The 18,271-nt window shown below is 45.4% G+C and overlaps 1 protein-coding gene across 3 annotated transcripts in view; it reads right to left on the reverse strand.

Moving 5' to 3' along the window:
* Nucleotides 1-15,593, reverse strand: part of LOC139532284 (vang-like protein 1) — a 41,966-nt gene extending 26,373 nt beyond the window's left edge. For 2 of the 3 annotated variants that reach the window (XM_071329703.1, XM_071329702.1), the window contains exons 1-2: nucleotides 15,385-15,521; nucleotides 6,790-7,064 (exon numbers count right to left, since the gene is read on the reverse strand). In XM_071329703.1, the coding sequence (XP_071185804.1) occupies nucleotides 6,790-6,860 (71 nt within the window). In that variant the 5' untranslated portion in view covers nucleotides 6,861-7,064; nucleotides 15,385-15,521. Of the gene's footprint in view, nucleotides 1-6,789; nucleotides 7,065-15,384 lie in introns of all 3 variants that reach the window. The other variant, XM_071329701.1, reaches the window with a different exon arrangement.
* Between the last annotated feature and the right edge of the window lie 2,678 nt (nucleotides 15,594-18,271).

The following is an 18,271-nucleotide window of genomic DNA, read 5'->3' on the forward strand; positions in this document are numbered from 1 at the left end:
AAATCCTTTAGAATAACTCACGTTGTCATATCAGATTCACTTTTTGGTGCGTAGCACTGTAGATATGCATTCCTTATGCATTAGGATAAATGCCACAAACAAAATGGTTCAATAGGTGTTACTGGCACATTTTACCCATCTGTTACGGAACATAGCGATGGATTTGGTTGTGAGAGCTCAACGCCAGAACATGAAAGTGCACTATGCAAGCTTAAGAAAAGTGCAATGTGGATATTCAATGACATAGACATTATTGATTGACCTAAAGCAATCAACACAGCAATCAGTTTCAACTAAATAGATGAGTCACACTTCAGAGTGCCACTAAAGCATTCAGCATAGGTAAAAGTGGTTGGAGGATCAACGCTGATAGGACAGCCCATCAGGATATCCTGACGTTAGGCTCATCAGGGAAGTGGTGTGATTGGCTGCTATGGAAGTAATGGACCTCCATAGAAGCCAATGTGTTGTGATAGAGAGGTGAACACATCGGTTTCCTGCCTCTGTTCTGGTTGTTCCCTTTTTGAACAGGACACGGTTTCCTATTGAAAATGACCGCAGCCAACTTCCCAACCACAAACTCAGATAAATACAAAAAAAAATACGATTGTTTAACAATTCAACATGCAAAGATAATTGGAACAAAGTGGTGTAGGATTTTTTTAAACATATTTCTTCACTGGGGCTGGGAAATCTGAAGAGTCAGTCAAGGTGGATTGGCATTCTCCGCCATTCATTTTCACTGGCGACTCCCAGAGAGAACATTGACATGACATTATGTCCACACTGCATGGTCCTCCAGAAATAACAGGAGAGGCACCAAGGGCCATTCAGAACTAATACATTGAATCTAGAAGGAAGTGGAGATCGAAGTAATCCTTAAATACATGATGGATATCATTACTAGTGCTACAATTAGTCCAGCGAGGAGCATGATCATCATTCACACTGACAGTGATGATGCTTAGTAACTGGAGGAGCCCTATTGGGCGATAGCTGGTGAGGAGAGATGGTGAGGGACTTAATTACAGTACTCATACTTACAGTACTCATTAATATGGTATGGTACTGTGCTGTTGCACAGGCCAGGGTTGGGTAGAGGGTTATACTATAAAGCAGGATCAAGCTAACTTGCTTAAATATTATGGAAATACATTTTTGGAAATGTAAGTAGACCATGCCCATATCTGAGTTTAGCTTCACGAACAAGAAAATAACTAGTTATTTCTGGTTGTTTATCAAAGTTAGCTGGCTTACTCATTGATACTCCTTTGTAGTATACCCCTCCAGCCAATAGGGGTGGTAAGTTACATCGGGGTAGGATCAGGTAAGCCGTTTATATGGGAGTCGATGTAAAGATTGGATGACTCATACACTGGTACGTCTGGAAGCAGCTGCTTATGACTGGTGATTGTTTAAAATCAATGTAGGATGGAAGATGGAGAGAGTCTCAGGCACCCTTTTTATATCCCAGCCTGCCTTTCAGAAACAGACTTCAGGAAAGCAGAAAGTAGCTTGTGGGCAAATCAATGTGCATCTCTTCCTCCTCTCATCCTCCTCCTGCATCATTAACACACAACGCCAGCCAGCCTCATTGCTATTCTACAGCCCTGCTCTGGTATCATTTGATTAAAAAGGAATTTGACTTCCATTGTGGCTTCCTACAGCAGATATGGCTTTTAGATGGAGGATGGAAGCCTGGCAAGCTAGGGCAGAGCCAAACCTGGGACCAATTTCCACCGCAACACCCGCAGCTAAGTCTGACACTGTCTGTGCACCCCCTCTCACTGTGGGAAACGGGGCCGTTTTGCACATCCTCCGCCAAGAGTCTGTCTATGGATGATTTTGCTCGCTTTCTGCATGGCTGGCCAGCCAAACCACACACACCTGTGTAAAACAGGCCCCGTGTCAAGGCAGAGCTCAGAGCCCGAGAAGCTAGGTACTTACTGCCAGTGTCAGCTAACGGGAGGATGACGAGGAGCCAAATACATAACCACACTCTCAGAATAACCATATTACAGAGAGAGAAAGAGGCCGTTTTCACTTCACCTTGAGAGTGGCTGTGCTCAATGACACTGGTAGCTCTGCTCACTCTGTGTAAGTGTATCAAGGAAGGGGGGGGGGGGGGGCGAGCAGGAAAAGAGGTGTGGCTTTGGCAGATAGAAAGACAACATTAAACTAACAAAGGCCATTTCTTATTGTATTTATTTATTTCACCTTTATTTAACCAGGTAGGCAAGTTGAGAACAAGTTCTCATTTGCAACTGCGACCTGGCCAAGATTAAGCATAGCAATTTGACACATACAACAACACAGAGTTACACATGGAATAAACAAAACATACAGTCAATAATACAGTAGAAAAATAAGTCTATATACAATATGAGCAAATGAGGTGAGATAAGGGAGGTAAAGGCAAAAAAGGCCATGGTGGCGAGGTAAATACCAGATAGCAAGTAAAGCACTGGATTGGTAGATTTGCAGTGGAAGAATGTGCAAAGTAGAAATATAAATAATGGGGTGCAAAGGAGCAAAATAAATAAATAAATATAGTAGGGGAAGAGGTAGTTGTTTTGGCTAAATTATAGATGGGCTATGTACAGGTGCAGTAATCTGTGAGCTGCTCTGACAGCTGGTGCTTAAAGCTAGTGAGGGAGATAAGTGTTTCCAGTTTCAGAGAGTTTTGCAGTTCGTTCCAGTCATTGGCAGCAGAGAACTGGAAGGAAAGACGACCAAAGGAGGAATTGGCTTTGGGGGTGACCAGTGAAATATACCTGCTGGAGCGCGTGCTACGAGTGGGTGCTGCTGTGGTGACCAGTGAGCTGAGATAAGGCGGGGCTTTACCTAGTTGAGACTTGTAGATAACCTGTAGCCAGTGGGTTTGGCGACGAATATGAAGCGAGGGCCAACCAACGAGAGCGTACAGGTCGTAATGGTGGGTAGTGTATGGGGCTTTGGTGACAAAACGGATGTCACTGTGATAGACTGCATCCAGTTTGTTGAGTAGAGTGTTGGAGGCTATTTTATAGATGACATCACCGAATTCGAGGATCGGTAGGATGGTCAGTTTTACGAGGGTATGTTTGGCAGCATGAGTGAAGGATGCTTTGTTGCGATATAGGAAGCAGATTCTAGATTTAATTTTGGATTGGAGATGTTTGATTTGAGTCTGGAAGGAGAGTTTACAGTCTAACCAGACACCTAGGTATTTGTAGTTGTCCACGTATTCTAAGTCAGAGCTGTCCAGAGTAGTGATGCTGGACGGGCGAGCAGGTGCGGGCAGTGATCGATTGAAAAGCATGCATTTAGTTTTACTTGCGTTTAAGAGCAGTTGGAGGCCACGGAAGGAGAGTTGTATGGCATTGAAGCTCGTCTGGAGGTTAGTTAACACAGTGTCCAAAGAGGGGCCAGAAGTATACAGAATGGTGTTGTCTGCGTAGAGGTGTATCAGAGAATCACCAGCAGCAAGAGCAACATCATTGATGTATACAGAGAAGAGAGTTGGCCCGAGGATTGAACCCTGTGGCACCCACATAGAGACTGCCAGAGGTCCGGACAACAGGCCCTCCGATTTGACACACTGAACTCTATCAGAGAAGTAGTTGGTAAAACAGGCGAGGCAATCATTTGAGAAACCAAGACTGTCGAGTCTGCCAATAAGAATGTGGTGATTGACAGAGTCGAAAGCCTTGGCCAGGTCGATGAATACGGCTGCGCAGTAATGTCTGGTTATGATGTCGTTTAGGACCTTGAGCGTGGCTGAGGTGCACTCATGACCAGCTCTGAAACCAGATTGCATAGCGGAGAAGTTACGGTGGGATTCGAAATGGTCGGTGAACTGTTTGTTCACTTGGCTTTCGAAGACCTTAGAAAGGCAGGGCAGGATAGATATAGGTCTGTAGCAGTTTGGGTCTAGAGTGTCACCCCCTTTGAAGAGGGGGATGACCGCGGCAGCTTTCCAATCTTTGGGAATCTCAGACGATACGAAAGAGAGGTTGAACAGGCTAGTAATCGGGGTTGCAACAATTTCGGCAGATAATTTTAGAAAGAGAGGGTCAAGATTGTCTAGCCCGGCTGATTTGTAGGGGTCCAGAATTTGCAGCTATCTGGAACATCAGAACATCCGCTATCTGGATTTGGGTGAAGGATAAATGGTGGGGGCTTTGGCGGGTTGCTGTGGAGGGTGCCGGGCAGTTGACCGGGGTAGGGGTAGCCAGCCATTTACTCAACCCTAAATCAATACAGCCAAGGTCTCTATAGCTTCAAGCCTGGACATAGCACGTTCATTTGCCCATCCCTCATATTGACTGGGAGAATCCATGGCGGCAGCATTTCTCAATGACATTTCTCCACACAGTGTTGAGCCAGAGAGAGAGGCCCAGGGAGCAGTGTGTGATAGGAGCCGTGGTGAGGCCAGACTGTTGGCTAGGATTAGCTCCACTATCAGGTGACAGGGAACACACTGTATGACATGTACCAGTGTTTCCACTATAGCATTAATCAGGCAAGGTGGGTCCCTCTCCTTGACCTGCTCTGTAGCCCCGACTAAAATAAAATACGTTTCAGTTGGAAAGTTAAAAAGCAGCATGTGGGTAAGGGGGTATTTTCACTCCACTTGGCTTTTCCCATTAGCATCAACTCTAATCAGAAAGTTCCAGAAATAGGGCGTCTCCCCAAAATGTGGCCTGCCTCAGAAAGGGGAACAGTTTGGGGAACCATAATACCCAAGCAGCAAAGGGATTAAAAGTTTGGCATGAGATAGTGTATTGAATAAATTACAACGTGTTAATCGAGTGTGCAGCCATATAATTGGAGTCCTACCAATCAAAAAGAGCCAATTTTCCACATGACTGACTACCAATGTGAGACTCACTAGTCAATGATCATTGGCACGCTCCACAGCCACAGAAGAAGAGCCCCTCTCTGGAGAAGAGAAAGAAGTCTCAGAAGTTACTGTCGTAACTCAACGCCACCGTTACGGCGGATGCAGAAAGGCAGGTGATCTTGGTCTGGAGAATCGTCAAGTAGGTAGCAAACTACTCTGATGTCCTTAAAAAGACCAAGCACCACTGTCTACAGAGGCACAGTAGCTTACAATGGGGACTGACTGGGTTCCCTGTGTATAAATCGCGCTAGAGACGACGCCACAAAAACAGCAACACGAGGCAGCGATCCAGAGTCAGTGGGAGAGACGTTTGACACGGTATAGGATCACGCAGCTTGAGCCTTGGTAATATCTTGGAAATCCTCCTCCTGCTGTGGACCATCAAAGTTCATTCTCTGGTATCTTTTTAGCTTTAGTTGTGTACCAAGGTCAGACACGGGATCTCAGAGAGGCACACAGCTGTGTACATGTCTGCTTGTGTGTGTGTGTGTGTGTGTGTGTGTGTGTGTGTGTGTGTGTGTGTGTGTGCGTGCGTGCGGTGTGTGTGTGTGTATCCGTCACAGTCTGGTACAGATGTAATTAGACAATTGCAATCCAAAGCCTCTTCATGCATGGCACCCGTCGGAGTAAAAGGATTATACTTCAGATGAGACAGAGGTTTTCAAAGCCAAGCGCTTCTCTTTTGTCTACTGTATTAGAGGCCGGCCAGTGGCCTTAGCATAGTGGGAGAGGAGAGAGAGGAGCGAGTGGAAAGGAGTTTGGCAAGGAGGCCCTGGTACCGCCTCTCCAATTTGCCGTCACTTACTTCCTGCATCCCAAACGGCACCCTATTCCTTACATAGTGCTCTACTTTTGACCAGATCCATGTGGGCCCTGGCCAGAAACAGTGCACTATATAGGGAATAAGGTGATCTTTAGGACACAGTCACTCTATCCAGAGTTACAGATACAGGAAGAAGGAACAGGGTGATCTTTAGGACACAGTCACTCTCTCCAGAGTTACGGATACAGGAAGTGAGGGAACAGGGTGATCTTTAGGACACAGTCACTCTCTCCAGAGTTACAGATACAGGAAGAGAGGTGATTGGGTGGGAGAGTTAGTTCCCCTCCCCCACCTCCAACCCCACTTTCATTTACAAAAGTGTCCCCAGTTTTCGTTGCCTAGCTTCAGACTACACGGTCAAATTTCCCCCCCGGGAGAACGTGAGAGGAGAGCTGGGGCAGGGGAGCGGAGAGGCCTCTCCATCCAGTGATACGCCTGCCCACGTCTATCCCATGGGAGTGGTGGTGACATCACTGGAGATAGGGAGGAGGTCAAGTGGAGATTAACGAGGGAGGGCAGCTGCATGGCTTTTCAACACGTCTGGGGCTTGGGAGCGAGGGATCGGCGACTGACTGGAGCCGAGTGGGGTCTGACGTGTGAGAGACGAGAGAGCATAGAGAGAAAGGAAAAGAGAGAAAGAGAGATAGAAAGCACACCAGAGGTTTCAGGGGGAGCCACCAGATTCAGCCGTAGAGGGATCCTTTCACCCTGGGTAACTGGTCCCAGAGAGAGAGAGGGAAGGAAGAGGGAGAGCACGAGAGGGATGTGCTGGCTGGATAAAGGAGGGGCTGTGTGGAACAGGAGCCCCTTGCTTGTGGCCCTCCGTATCAGCTGAGCCATCAGTCAGGCCTCTTCAGCACCTGTCCCCCTCTCCCTTCCTGAGCCTGTCAGACACTGCTATTCCACTAATGACAGACAAATAACCCCACACTGCCCTGTGGTGGACAGATGGAGGGAGGGGAAAGAGGGGATAGAGACAGAGTGGAATGAGGGAGAGGAAGAGAGAACAATTTATTTGAGGTGTCGTGACTGTCTATCCTTCAAACTAGAGAGGGTATGAACGTGATTAACTTCCTCTTACCCATGTCTGTGGGATCCCCGGGAGCGACCAGAGTAGTACGAGTACCCCGAGTAGGTGGACTCCGTGTCCATGGCAATGAGGTCCTTCCTCCCGGGCGATTGGCCAAGGTCCTCGCGGAGGTTGCTGGGCTTTGCCGCAGGCAGACGCAGTGGGAGCTTGTGAGCAGTCTTGTCCGGTGGGAGGCGGAGCTCGCTCAGGAGATTGGCAGAGGCCACAAGCTGTCGGGGGTCAATCTTGAAAGCAACCCTGGGGGTTCCCGACTAGGAAACATCAACCTGGGGAGGAGACAGAGACAGCCAGGTCTGGTCAGAGGACAGACAGATGGACAGAGGACAGAAGTAATGGTCTACGACAGGCCAGTTGATACTGAAAGGACATGGATGTGTGTTGCAGATAGATCTGGACAGATGGGATCTCTGCACATAGCTTCCACTTCGCCTTTTTCTCTGGAATTAACATTCCAGGAGATAAATATGAGAAAAACACAACCGCTTTACTGAAGCAGCATTTGACATTCCCATTGGGCAGGCTGGGGAAATCATTATTTTAAATGAAGATTGTGTGGGAGGGATCGCACACACACACACCAATTGAAGCTTGACACAGGAGAGATTTGAAACCATTGGACGATTTTCTGTTGATTCTAATATAAAAAGGTAAATTGTGAAAGGCTCTTCTTACTTCTAACCTCCTTGACAAGTCAAACCTGCAGTAGTTCACAGAGAGTGTAAGCACTAAGCACACCCACAAACAACAGAACGGCAGCAGACCTAGCTATGAATCTCTCCCTCAACGAAAAGACCTTTCCACAGACAGACTGGCCTATGAGAAGAGAGATCGAATTGGAATGTTGTGCAGAGCATGCAGGTCTACGTCTGGAGCTTCAACAAAACAATGGTCGGATGCAGAGCAACAGACCCACTTCCCTCGCCTACCCCGGTCTCACCCCTCCCTCCCCCACACTCAGCCCCAGCCTTATCAATGAGAGCCATCTCCAGAGGGAAATCTGGCAGTGACCAGCTCCAGCAGCCAGGCTGCCTCACCTCTCTTCCAGCATTCCACTAGCATAACATCATCACACAGACAAAGTGCTCCAGGTAAAACAGTGTTTGGTTATCACATTATTAAACCAAGAAGCTTTCAGAGGGGAATTGAGACAACCAGCCAACAACACACAAACAGATACCGTAAAATATCTAATTTAGCTTTAGGCCTATATTCTGTGTTTTAGTCTCTAATCTTGGAAACATTCTTTCCCAAGAGGATCAATCTCCCAGAAAAATGCTAAAGGCTGTGTGGATGCAGAGGAGGACCGAAACTTCAACATCAAGCGGATTTCAATATCAAAGGCAGAATTTTAAAAACTCCCCACTAATTCCATACCATTAGTTCTACTCCTAGACCTGGCTAAAGACTTTACAGCATCCACTAGGAGACGGAGGTCTGATAAGAACGTTTATTGGGTGCCCTTGATTTGACTACATATACAGGAGGATATGATTTAACAGTTGTTCTAGAATGACCAAAGATAAAAGAAAGAACAGAGTGAAGAGAAAAGAGCAGAAACAGACGTAGTGAAATAACGGGATTACGATTAGGCACATGGATGAGTAACAATGCATGGGGAAACAGAGAGAGCCATGTGAGCTGTGGCGTACGCGCCTTCGGGGCAGGGAGAGCTGGGGAAAGGCGTACACACACACACACACACACACACACACACACTACAGGTAAACCATCAAGGCCGAGGCATATAAGGAGGTGAGGGGTTGGTTCTCTGTGGCATCAGAAATGGGTCCTCATCCAGACAACGAGCCTCTAACAGCTGGAGGTAACGTTGACAGGAAGGTGAACGGAGCACGTTACATAAACTCACATGCATCAATGCAATAATATGGCAGAAGAACTGATAAACCAAGCTTGCAATGTACATTTCTCAACAACGCCAACATCATTCATCGTATAACACTAAGGATTCGATTTTGACCTAGAACCATCCAATCACATTTAAAGAAGAATTCAATGAAAATGTAGCATTTCAGAAAGGAGCATGGACAAAATGATAACATATGTAGTATTGTAACACAGGTGATAAATAATGTATACAGCACAGGAGGCTGGTGGCACCTTAATTGGGGCGGACAGGCTGGTGGTAACGATTGGAGCGGAATCAGTGGAATCGTATCAAAAACATAGTTTCCAGGTGTTTGATGCCATTCCATTTGCTCCATTCCGGACATTATAATGAGCCGCCCTCCTCTCATCAGCCTCCTGTGGTATACAGCTGCTTGTATTGGGCCAAAATCCCGAGTGAAATCTTCAATGTAAACAAGGAGCTGAAGGAGAGATGTTAAAGTGAACATCTTTTCATTTACAAACATATCCCAGAAACGAGCACACTCACTGGACTGTACACTGTACACTGCTTCCATCACCCCGTGCAGCAGAGGAAATCCACTCTAACTGACCGAGATCTGTTGTGAAATTAACCAGAGGGTTACAGACCACTCTCCGTCTCCTCCACAGTCACATCCTGCTGTCCTGACGTGTTTGGAGTTAGCAATATGCGTGCTTATTCAAACACTTTTGGAATATCTCAAGTGTAACAGTTTTGCTTCCGTCCCTCTCCTCGCCCCTACCTGGCCTCGAACCAGGGACCCTCTGCACACACCGACAACTGCATCCCACGAAGCATCATTACCTATGGCTCCACAAAAGCCACGGCCCTTGAAGAGCAAGGGAAACAACTACTTCAAGGTCTCAGAGCTAGTGATGTCACCGGCGCTATTAGCGCGCACCCCGCTAACTAGCTAGCCGGTTACACAAGCAAAGCGCACTTCTGCACACATTAAACATGTTGATTAACTACCGCAGCAGTCACAACTGAAGCCATGGGAAGTAGAGCAGGGCTCAAACTCCCCCTTGGGGCACTCCCTCTGTTTTCATCCCGCTGCTTTCATAACCACATTTGTTCCAGTCATTTCACTGAAAAGAACTGCTCATCCAAGATACTGCCCCGTGCCATCTTATCTGCCACTTAGAAAAGAAAACTAGAGAAATACTAGAAACTAGTAGCACTTGGGGTGAATGTAAACAGTGACCCATATCGTGTGTGTGTGTGTGTGTGTGTGTGTGTGTGTGTGTGTGTGTGTGTGTGTGTGTGTGTGTGTGTGTGTGTGTGTGTGTGTGTGTGTGTGTGTGTGTATGCTTGCACATGGGGATTGAGAAAGCTAGTTCTATCAAACAAAGTCTGGATATTTTGACAGCACTCTTGCTGACACGCTTTTAAACGTCTGAATCATCGGAGGGAATACTTAACAACATGATGACAAACCTCTCTAAAGCCGTTCTTTTCTACTGATGAGCCAGCAGCCAGTCAATGTGCCAGTTAGGCAAGCAAAATAGCTCTGGTGTGAGACAGACAGAAAGGCTGCTTTTAGACAGGTAGCACAATTCTGATCTTTTTTTCACTAATTGACCAATCAGATCAGCACTGAAATATTTGATGTGATTGGTCAAAAGACCAGGCAGAACAATCCAGACTCTGGCTAGAGTAAGGCAGGGCTACAGACAAACAACCGACACTCTGGCCAGGGTAAGGCAGGGCTACAGACACTCTGGCCAGAGTAAGGCAGGGCTACAGACAGACAACACACACTCTAGCCAGGGTAAGGCAAGGCTACAGACTCTGTGGCTAGGATAAGGCAGAGGGCCTGGGTTGAGGACTACAGACAGACTATAGACACTCCAGCCAGGGTAAAGGCAGGGTACTGCTACAGGAGCACAGACAGAGCACAGACAGAGTAAATAAGGCTGGTTCTGCAGAGAGCATCACAGGCATTTTCATCTCCCGTGCTAATCCTTTTAAGAATGAGGGATGAAAGGGATTAACAGGGTTAAATAGATGGGGTCGAGGTCCCTGCCAGGATGGGGGTCAGAGAGAGAATACCACAACCACCTTTCCAGTCACCACCTGCCCAACAGCCCAGCTAAGCTGCTTTATGTCAACGAATTTGGCCGAAATGGGTTTCAATTGAAGATGTTGGTGACTGAAGACAGCTTTGAGGGCTGTCTTCAACAGATCTATAAGGGAAACACTAATCTGGTCCCTGGTCTTTACTTAGAGTGGTGCCAGTGGCCGTGCAGCACTAAAGCTGAAGCCGCTGTGCCCCCCCCCCCCCACACACACACACTACTTAGGGAAGCCGTCAGGTTATCCGCGGCAGCCGAAGCCAGCAGCGTTGGCCTGCCTCTGATTTGGTCTATGGCGGGACAAGCTGGCGTTTGCCTGCCAATGACAGCCTCCTTGTTAATCTTCCACCATTCAGCCGCTCTCTTCCTCTTTACACTGGATAAACATCCTCTCACTATGAAGGACCACACCCTCAGAAAGCTGGGAGAGAGAGGCATGAGGACTGGTCTGCAGGGTGGCATAAGGACTGATCTGCAGGGTAGAAACACACACACACACGACTCTGGGATTCATGCTTGAGTAACTGCGGGAGTGTAAATACCCTCGAGTGAAACGCACAAGATGACAAACATGCGGCAGCACACCATCAGAGCAAAGAAACAAAAGAACAACCATCTAACCAGCATGCTCACTAACAAAGCCGCATCAAGTGCCTGCTAACCAAATCCAAACCCAGACAGACCCTCAAGACCCCCCACAGCACATCTAACACATCCTTCCTCCTCCAGAGCAGGTTGTAGTAACAGTCTGGTGATAACAGAGCAACGCAGGAACGATGAGGTCCTGTAGCTCATTTTTTGTGAAAAAAATTACATTTTTATTGCCTTTTTCATCCTTACGGTAAAAGGTAGTTTGTTCATTCATGGTTTCCACAGCGACAGTGAGTCCACAGATTGGTCTTGTAATTCCAACCAAGCTTCCGGCTCCAAAGACAGTAATCTAATCCCACTGTATATGATAGCCTAATTACAGATCCTTCACTACTCACAGCCTTTAATAGGAGATAGGACTCTCTCCCAAACTGGGGAAGAGAAACTAGGCTACTGTACTTTCCCAAAAAGACAGCTTAATTCTCTCTAGTGACCGAGTCTAAGCACAAGGCTCGGCCAACCGGGGCAGGTATTCAACAACAAAGGGGAGCCCTGACTGAAGCCGTCTCCTGTGCTAGCCTGTGACCAGGAAGTACAGCTGTGCGCCCGACAGAGCCCCTCCCACACCTCACCACAACATAAACAAAGGACCTATTAAAAGCTCATCATCATTACCAGCCAATGATATGTCTGACCTTCATTAGTCAAAGATGGTCTCTAACCCATCTCCTCTGACAGAGTGAATAGAACAGTCGTTGCACTGGCCTGGTATTCCAGCTAGGCCATACGTATCAGAGGCAAACAGCTCTGTTGTGGTGGTGCGGATGTGAGGAACTAAGACCTTTAGCTAAGACACAGAGAGGAGCGTTCAAATCACTGGAGGACAAAAGGACAACACTGACATTCGTCCAAGCAGCTCCCAACGAGGCAAGTCCCTTCCTGTCCTGTTTGTGTTTTTTCACATGAAACAATATTAATTGAGTATGCATGTACATATGCATACCCGTACACACACATCCCCCTCATACTTCTCACTGTAAAAATCTACTTGGACTCTATTAACTACAAGCGAACACAAGCGTAATGAAAGACAAGCTGAACACGGGAGAGATGACAACTTATTCAGCTAAAAGGTAACAACATGATTCATCTGAGACGCCGGAGGAGGGGAGTCGACCGAGGGAAGAAACACGAGTCAGCGACTAAATGTGTTCTTCGGGATCACATGGTGATCGAGATGCTGTCCATGGAGCAAATGAACCCATTAATAGCATCAACATTCCAGAATGTCTCCCTCTCCCCCGGCCATTCATTAGTGTCAGAGATGCAGAGAAACAAATCGCCCAAATGAAACCCTATTCCCTTTATAGTGCACTACCTTTGACCAGGACACATATGGCTCTTGTCAAACGTAGTGGGCTATATAGGGAATACAGCATCCTATGTGCCCTGGTCAAAAGTACTACTATAAAAAGGGAAGAGGGTGCCATTTGGGACTCACAAGAGAGGCAGACACCACAGGTTATTAAGGCGGACTTTAGACAGGCTGCTCTATTCTGATCTTTTTTTTTCACTAATTGGTCTTTCGACCAATCAGACCAGCTCTGAAAAAGATCTGATGTGAAACGAACTGATGCGATTGGTCAAAATACCAAATAGTCTGGAAGAAAATATCCTAATTGGGCTGCCTGTCTAAACACAGCCTTAGAGCCAAGAGAGACAGCTCTCATAGTACATGAGAAGCATAATAATTAAGCTGTGATTTCTCTATTTAAAATGATAAACTCGAAAACAGGAGGAAGCACTGCGTAATAAAATACCTAGTTTCCAAGGTGTAGCCTGTTACTGTAATGTTGCAGCACTTTGGCTTCCAAGCATATTGGATTAAAATAAGATAAGATGAAGAACCCCCTTCTTGCTGTTGTATGTACTTTGTATGTTGCACATCATCTAAGATTATGGCAAAAGATGTCCTCTTGGACTTTTCCCAGGATGCAGCTCTGTCTCTCTGTCTCTCTGTACTTCTGTAGCTGAGCTGAGGCACTTGATTGGTGACTACTCCTTCCACCTGGTTTGCCATCACATCTCTCTTGATCACCGACACAAAGACCACAATACTACACCTAAAGCTCTCACAGGGGCAGTATCCCTCCCCATCCATGTTGACGATCACTCACACGCCGTCACTCACACGAGGAGCTTATGACAGTTATCATGTCATCAGCTTTCAAATATTCTCTTTGCCGACGTGAAGAGACGCACAAACAGAAACCATTTAGCCTACCAGAATGGAGAGAGCTGCAGGAGGATGACATGTTCAAATCCCACAAGGAAACGACCTATAAATCACACTTCTCTGACGTTAGGCTCGGTGTACAGATAAAAGATATGATAATGGATCTGTGAATTATTCATGGTCAGACAGGAAGATATATCCGTCTTCACAAGTGAGTGTTGTGTCAGTCATGTTTTACAACACAAAGGCAGTTTCATTGTTCAGCGTTTCCTAAGCACTACCACCAACCAACCATCCTGGTTCTTACTGCAACTAGGGGTGGGGGAGTCGAGACTGCTAGTCTGTACAATGCTCATAGACGTGGAGTTTCAATAGAGCTGCATATTGGAGTCAATTCCATCTGAACATCTAGAGAATTTAGGTAGGTTAGCTACATCTTATTCACACAGTCTGCAAATGATTAAACACTGAGAAAATGTGTTGGTTTGGGTTTGTTTATTCAACACAGAGGTATACCATCTACTGTGGTCTGTCACGGTCTGTTCAGCTGAATTACCATACCGGTCTATTGTATGTTTTGGGATTTTCAGGTCTGGGTGACACTCAATGGCACCACTATGTAACATATTCCAAGTTCCGCGTAGTTTAGAACGCCCAAATGAAATGTTGGATTATTATGAATCTATTAATTTATACAACACTGTCTTGAACAATGTTTCAACAAAATCCTACCTCATTGGCGAGAAGTTCTTAAAATGGCCAGACTACATTCAGAATACAAAACACTGACAGTCCATAAGGTTCAGGTAGCACTTTGCATTACATTGTTAAACCTATACTACAGCCTGGCTAACACCAAGCATGTGGTGAAGGCAAATCATGTGAATTCTACCAATTTAGTCCCTACTCTAACAAATGCAAAGTGCTAGTTTTCGGATTGGACTGTCATTTTCATACAACAGCATATTCAGACTGTAGTAGAGCTATACAGATGTTTCACTGCCCGATCCTACCTGTAACCCAAATGGCAGACTTCCATAGGAAACTCCCTGGTCTCTGCAAGGCCTCCTGAGCCCTGCCCAGACAGCTGGTTCAATAACCAAAATATTCACTAACACTAAGGAGCAACTTCATGTTTAAGGAGAACTGTTTATGAAATGAAACTGTCGGCACGAGCGTGAATGATATCAATGAACCATTGTGCAACATTGTTTCTGGGGGCGCAACGCTGTGGCTGATGGTAACAAGGTGGCCAGACCGAATTCGTTTGTAGTTCAGTCAACCGTGTGCAGAAAGTGGTTCAAAGTTAAGTCTGAAAATTTGTTTGAGACTTTTGAGTTATGTTATTATTGAATCAATTTAATTGAAAAACTGGCGATTGTTGTCATTCTATTTGTAACGCTTTAGAAAACATTAACTCCTGCTTTACATGACTTTCAAGGGTTAACTTTACACCCTACATTGGCTGACTGCAGTCCTTTAGATTGAGGGAATTCTAAAACACATTTTCTCTCCACATGTAGCCTACAGCTCATGTAGCGTATTAGAAAACAAGGACGGTTACTCGTAGGTTGTACTGTTGTAATACAATGTAGGCCTGCCTATCTGTAAAAAAAATAATAACACATTTCCACCGAAGAAAAATAATTAGTAGTGTAGCTTACATCAAGCAGGAACAAGCCAACCAAACTCCCAGTTTACATCGGGCTCAATCGCACTCATAAAATACAACGAACAACTCCTCAACGTGGAATGCAGACGTTGGAATTCTGACTGTTTCACGCACGGCTACTCACCTTCACTGGAGGTAAACCATTCCAAGAAGAGATTTCATCCAGAAATGTAAATGGCATATTTCTCCCTTCAAGCACACGGTACAGTCAGGAACCAGCCCGGGTTCAAGCCGTTGTACAGGGGGCAGCACTTACATGATGAGAGAAAGGAAAAAGTGTAGTGCGACAATGGTGCGCTAGGGGGGAATGGTGATGGCTGTGAACTGTCAAGTGATTACAGTAAGCTGTACAATGCAAATATAGTCAAATAGGATAAAACCGCAGCACCAAATGACTTAGCAAAATTTTCTTTACTTGTCTGACAAGTAGGCTACAGGTGTTTGCAATTCATTTCTGAGTCCAGTTCACATCCACATTTCAAACCTTCAGTGAGTGTCAGGAACACCCGCAGCTCGGCTCTGTTAGGTGGACATGTCACAAATGGCTGAAGTGGGACAAGTGACAGGAGAGTGCAAATAGCTTAGGGTTTGGTGCCATAGAAACAAGGCAAAGTAAAACAACATTCTACCTCCGGTGGATGTTTTCAGTGAAGTGCACATTAAATGCAATGTATTCTTATAAGCAGTGGCGGATTTTAGGCATTGGCGGCATCTTTCCGGGCATGGGGCGCCCGCACAAAAATAATAATAAATTAATATTCTGAAAGGTGACATTTGCGCGATCGGTTTTCTATCGCTCATTTGCACGTCCCGTCAATGATTTCATGTCACGGCCTGGGACTGTGGGTCAATTAACCTTGTCGGATTGGGCGCCTTGATTCTAGTTTGTGAGCTAGGCAGGCCACTGCTTGGGAAGGTCTCCCACTCAGAAGTATGAGATGGGGTGGGGGCGGGGGTATGTTGACCTCAGGTCTCCCCACTGGAAGCCCGAGGTAGGGGGAGCGGGGGAATCTATCTAATAGCCCACCTCTAACTTTGTACAGTACTAATGCAATTAGTATTGCAATTAGTTGTGCAATTTAGTTTGTGTGTTTCTTGTTTAAAGTGCAATAGTGTAATAATCAGGTTCTCTTCTTTATAAGTGTGTTATTCTATTTGTGTATTTGTGTGATATAGGATTTGTGCAATTTAGTTTTATTTGTGTTTTTTGTTAGCAATAGGGTAATAGTGTAATAATTCAATTCTCTTTTTTATTTGTATTTATATACTGCAATATGTTTCTATTTGTCTTTGTTACTTTTTGATATTTATGAGTCTTATTTTTGTATATATATTTATATAGTTTTAAATGTTATGATTATTTATTTGTGTTGTTCCAAATGTCTGAATAAAAATTACAGTTAGTGTAGAATGGTGCTTTTTTTGTGGGGGGCGCTGAAGCGGGGGTTAGCCCAGGGAGTCACCACTGCTTTTAAGTCATATATGCACTTAGCCTAACTGTAATGTATTCATCTGAATATGAACATTCAAATCAAATCAAATTTGATTGGTCACATACACATGGTTAGCAGATATTAATTGTTAGTGTAGCGAAATGCTTGTGCGTCTAGTTCCGACAGTGCAGCAATATCTAACAAGTAATATCTAACAATTCCACAACAGATAACTAATACGGACAAATCTAAGTAAAGGAATGGAATAAGAATATACAAATATATGGATGAGCAATGACAGAGCGGCATAGTTGTGCAATTAGTTGTGCAAATTAGTTTGTAGATAGTATAGAATACAGTATATAAATATGAGATGAGTAATGCAAGATATGTAAACATTAAAGTGGCATTATTAAAGTGACTAGTGTTCCATTTATTAAAGTGGCCAATGATTTCAAGTCTGTAAGTAGGCAGCAGCCTCTCTGTGCTAGTGATGTCTGTTTCACAGTCTGATGGCCTTGAGATTAGAAGCTGTTTTTCAGTCTCGGCTTTGATGCACCTGTGCTGACCTTGCCATCTAGATGGTAGCGGGGTGAACAGGCAGTGGCTCGGGTGGATCTTGTCCTTAATGATCTTTTTGGCCTTCCTTTGACAATGGGTGCTGTAGGTGTCCTGGAGGGCAGGTAGTTTGCCACCGGTGATGCGTTGTGCAGACTGCACCACCCTCTGGAGAGCCCTGTGGTTGTGGGCGGTGAATTCACGAGGCTTATCCCATTATATAGATTCTAGAATAATGAAATGTATCCTGTTATATAAAGTGCCATCCTCTTGCTTGAGTACCATCATGTTTTATCTCATTGCAACATTAACAAAGCAGATGAGTGATTAGCATCATGTGTTATCAGTGCAGTCCATTGGACCCTAAAGAGATATAGCAGGGTGTAATGAGTACAGGGTGTAATGAGTACTCAGGGAGAAAAAGTTGTAGATTCACACGCAGAGCGCAACGTGTTTATTTCGCCTTCGCAGAAGGCAGGAATCGTGGTCACAGGCAGGCAATGGTCATACACAGGTAGGCAAACAGGCAGGTGAATCAAACCTAGGACTGAAGGCTATAACTGGTTCTCACAAACAAGCTAGGAAAATGCTTAGTAGAGTCAAAACGAACAATACCTCACAAAGGCACAAACAGAATGAACTGAACTAAATAAGGAGCTGATGAGACCAGGTGAGTAACTGACACAGGTGAAATCAATGAACAAAAATGAAAGACAGGGCTACGTTCAAGAACACAACGAAACAGGGCTACGTTCAAGAACACAACGAAACAGAACACAAGGTTGACTAAGAAAAGAAATACAGAACCTTACACAGGGTGCTTGGTTCCAGTCAGTGAAAGACAACAAAGAGCTCAGTGAAGCCTTAGCGCTGGCTCTTAAAGGTGGAATGTAAATAATGTGTTGTTTTTTCCCCCTCAGACCTCCAGAGCCTCTATGCCAGTCGAGGTCAGATGATGTCAATGATGTGTCAGTCTGCAAAATACCCTCAGAGCACCTCATTGGCAAGGAGTCTGCTCTG

This window comes from Salvelinus alpinus, chromosome 10 (assembly GCF_045679555.1).
Source record: "Salvelinus alpinus chromosome 10, SLU_Salpinus.1, whole genome shotgun sequence".
In the NCBI taxonomy this organism is placed as follows: domain Eukaryota; kingdom Metazoa; phylum Chordata; class Actinopteri; order Salmoniformes; family Salmonidae; genus Salvelinus; species Salvelinus alpinus.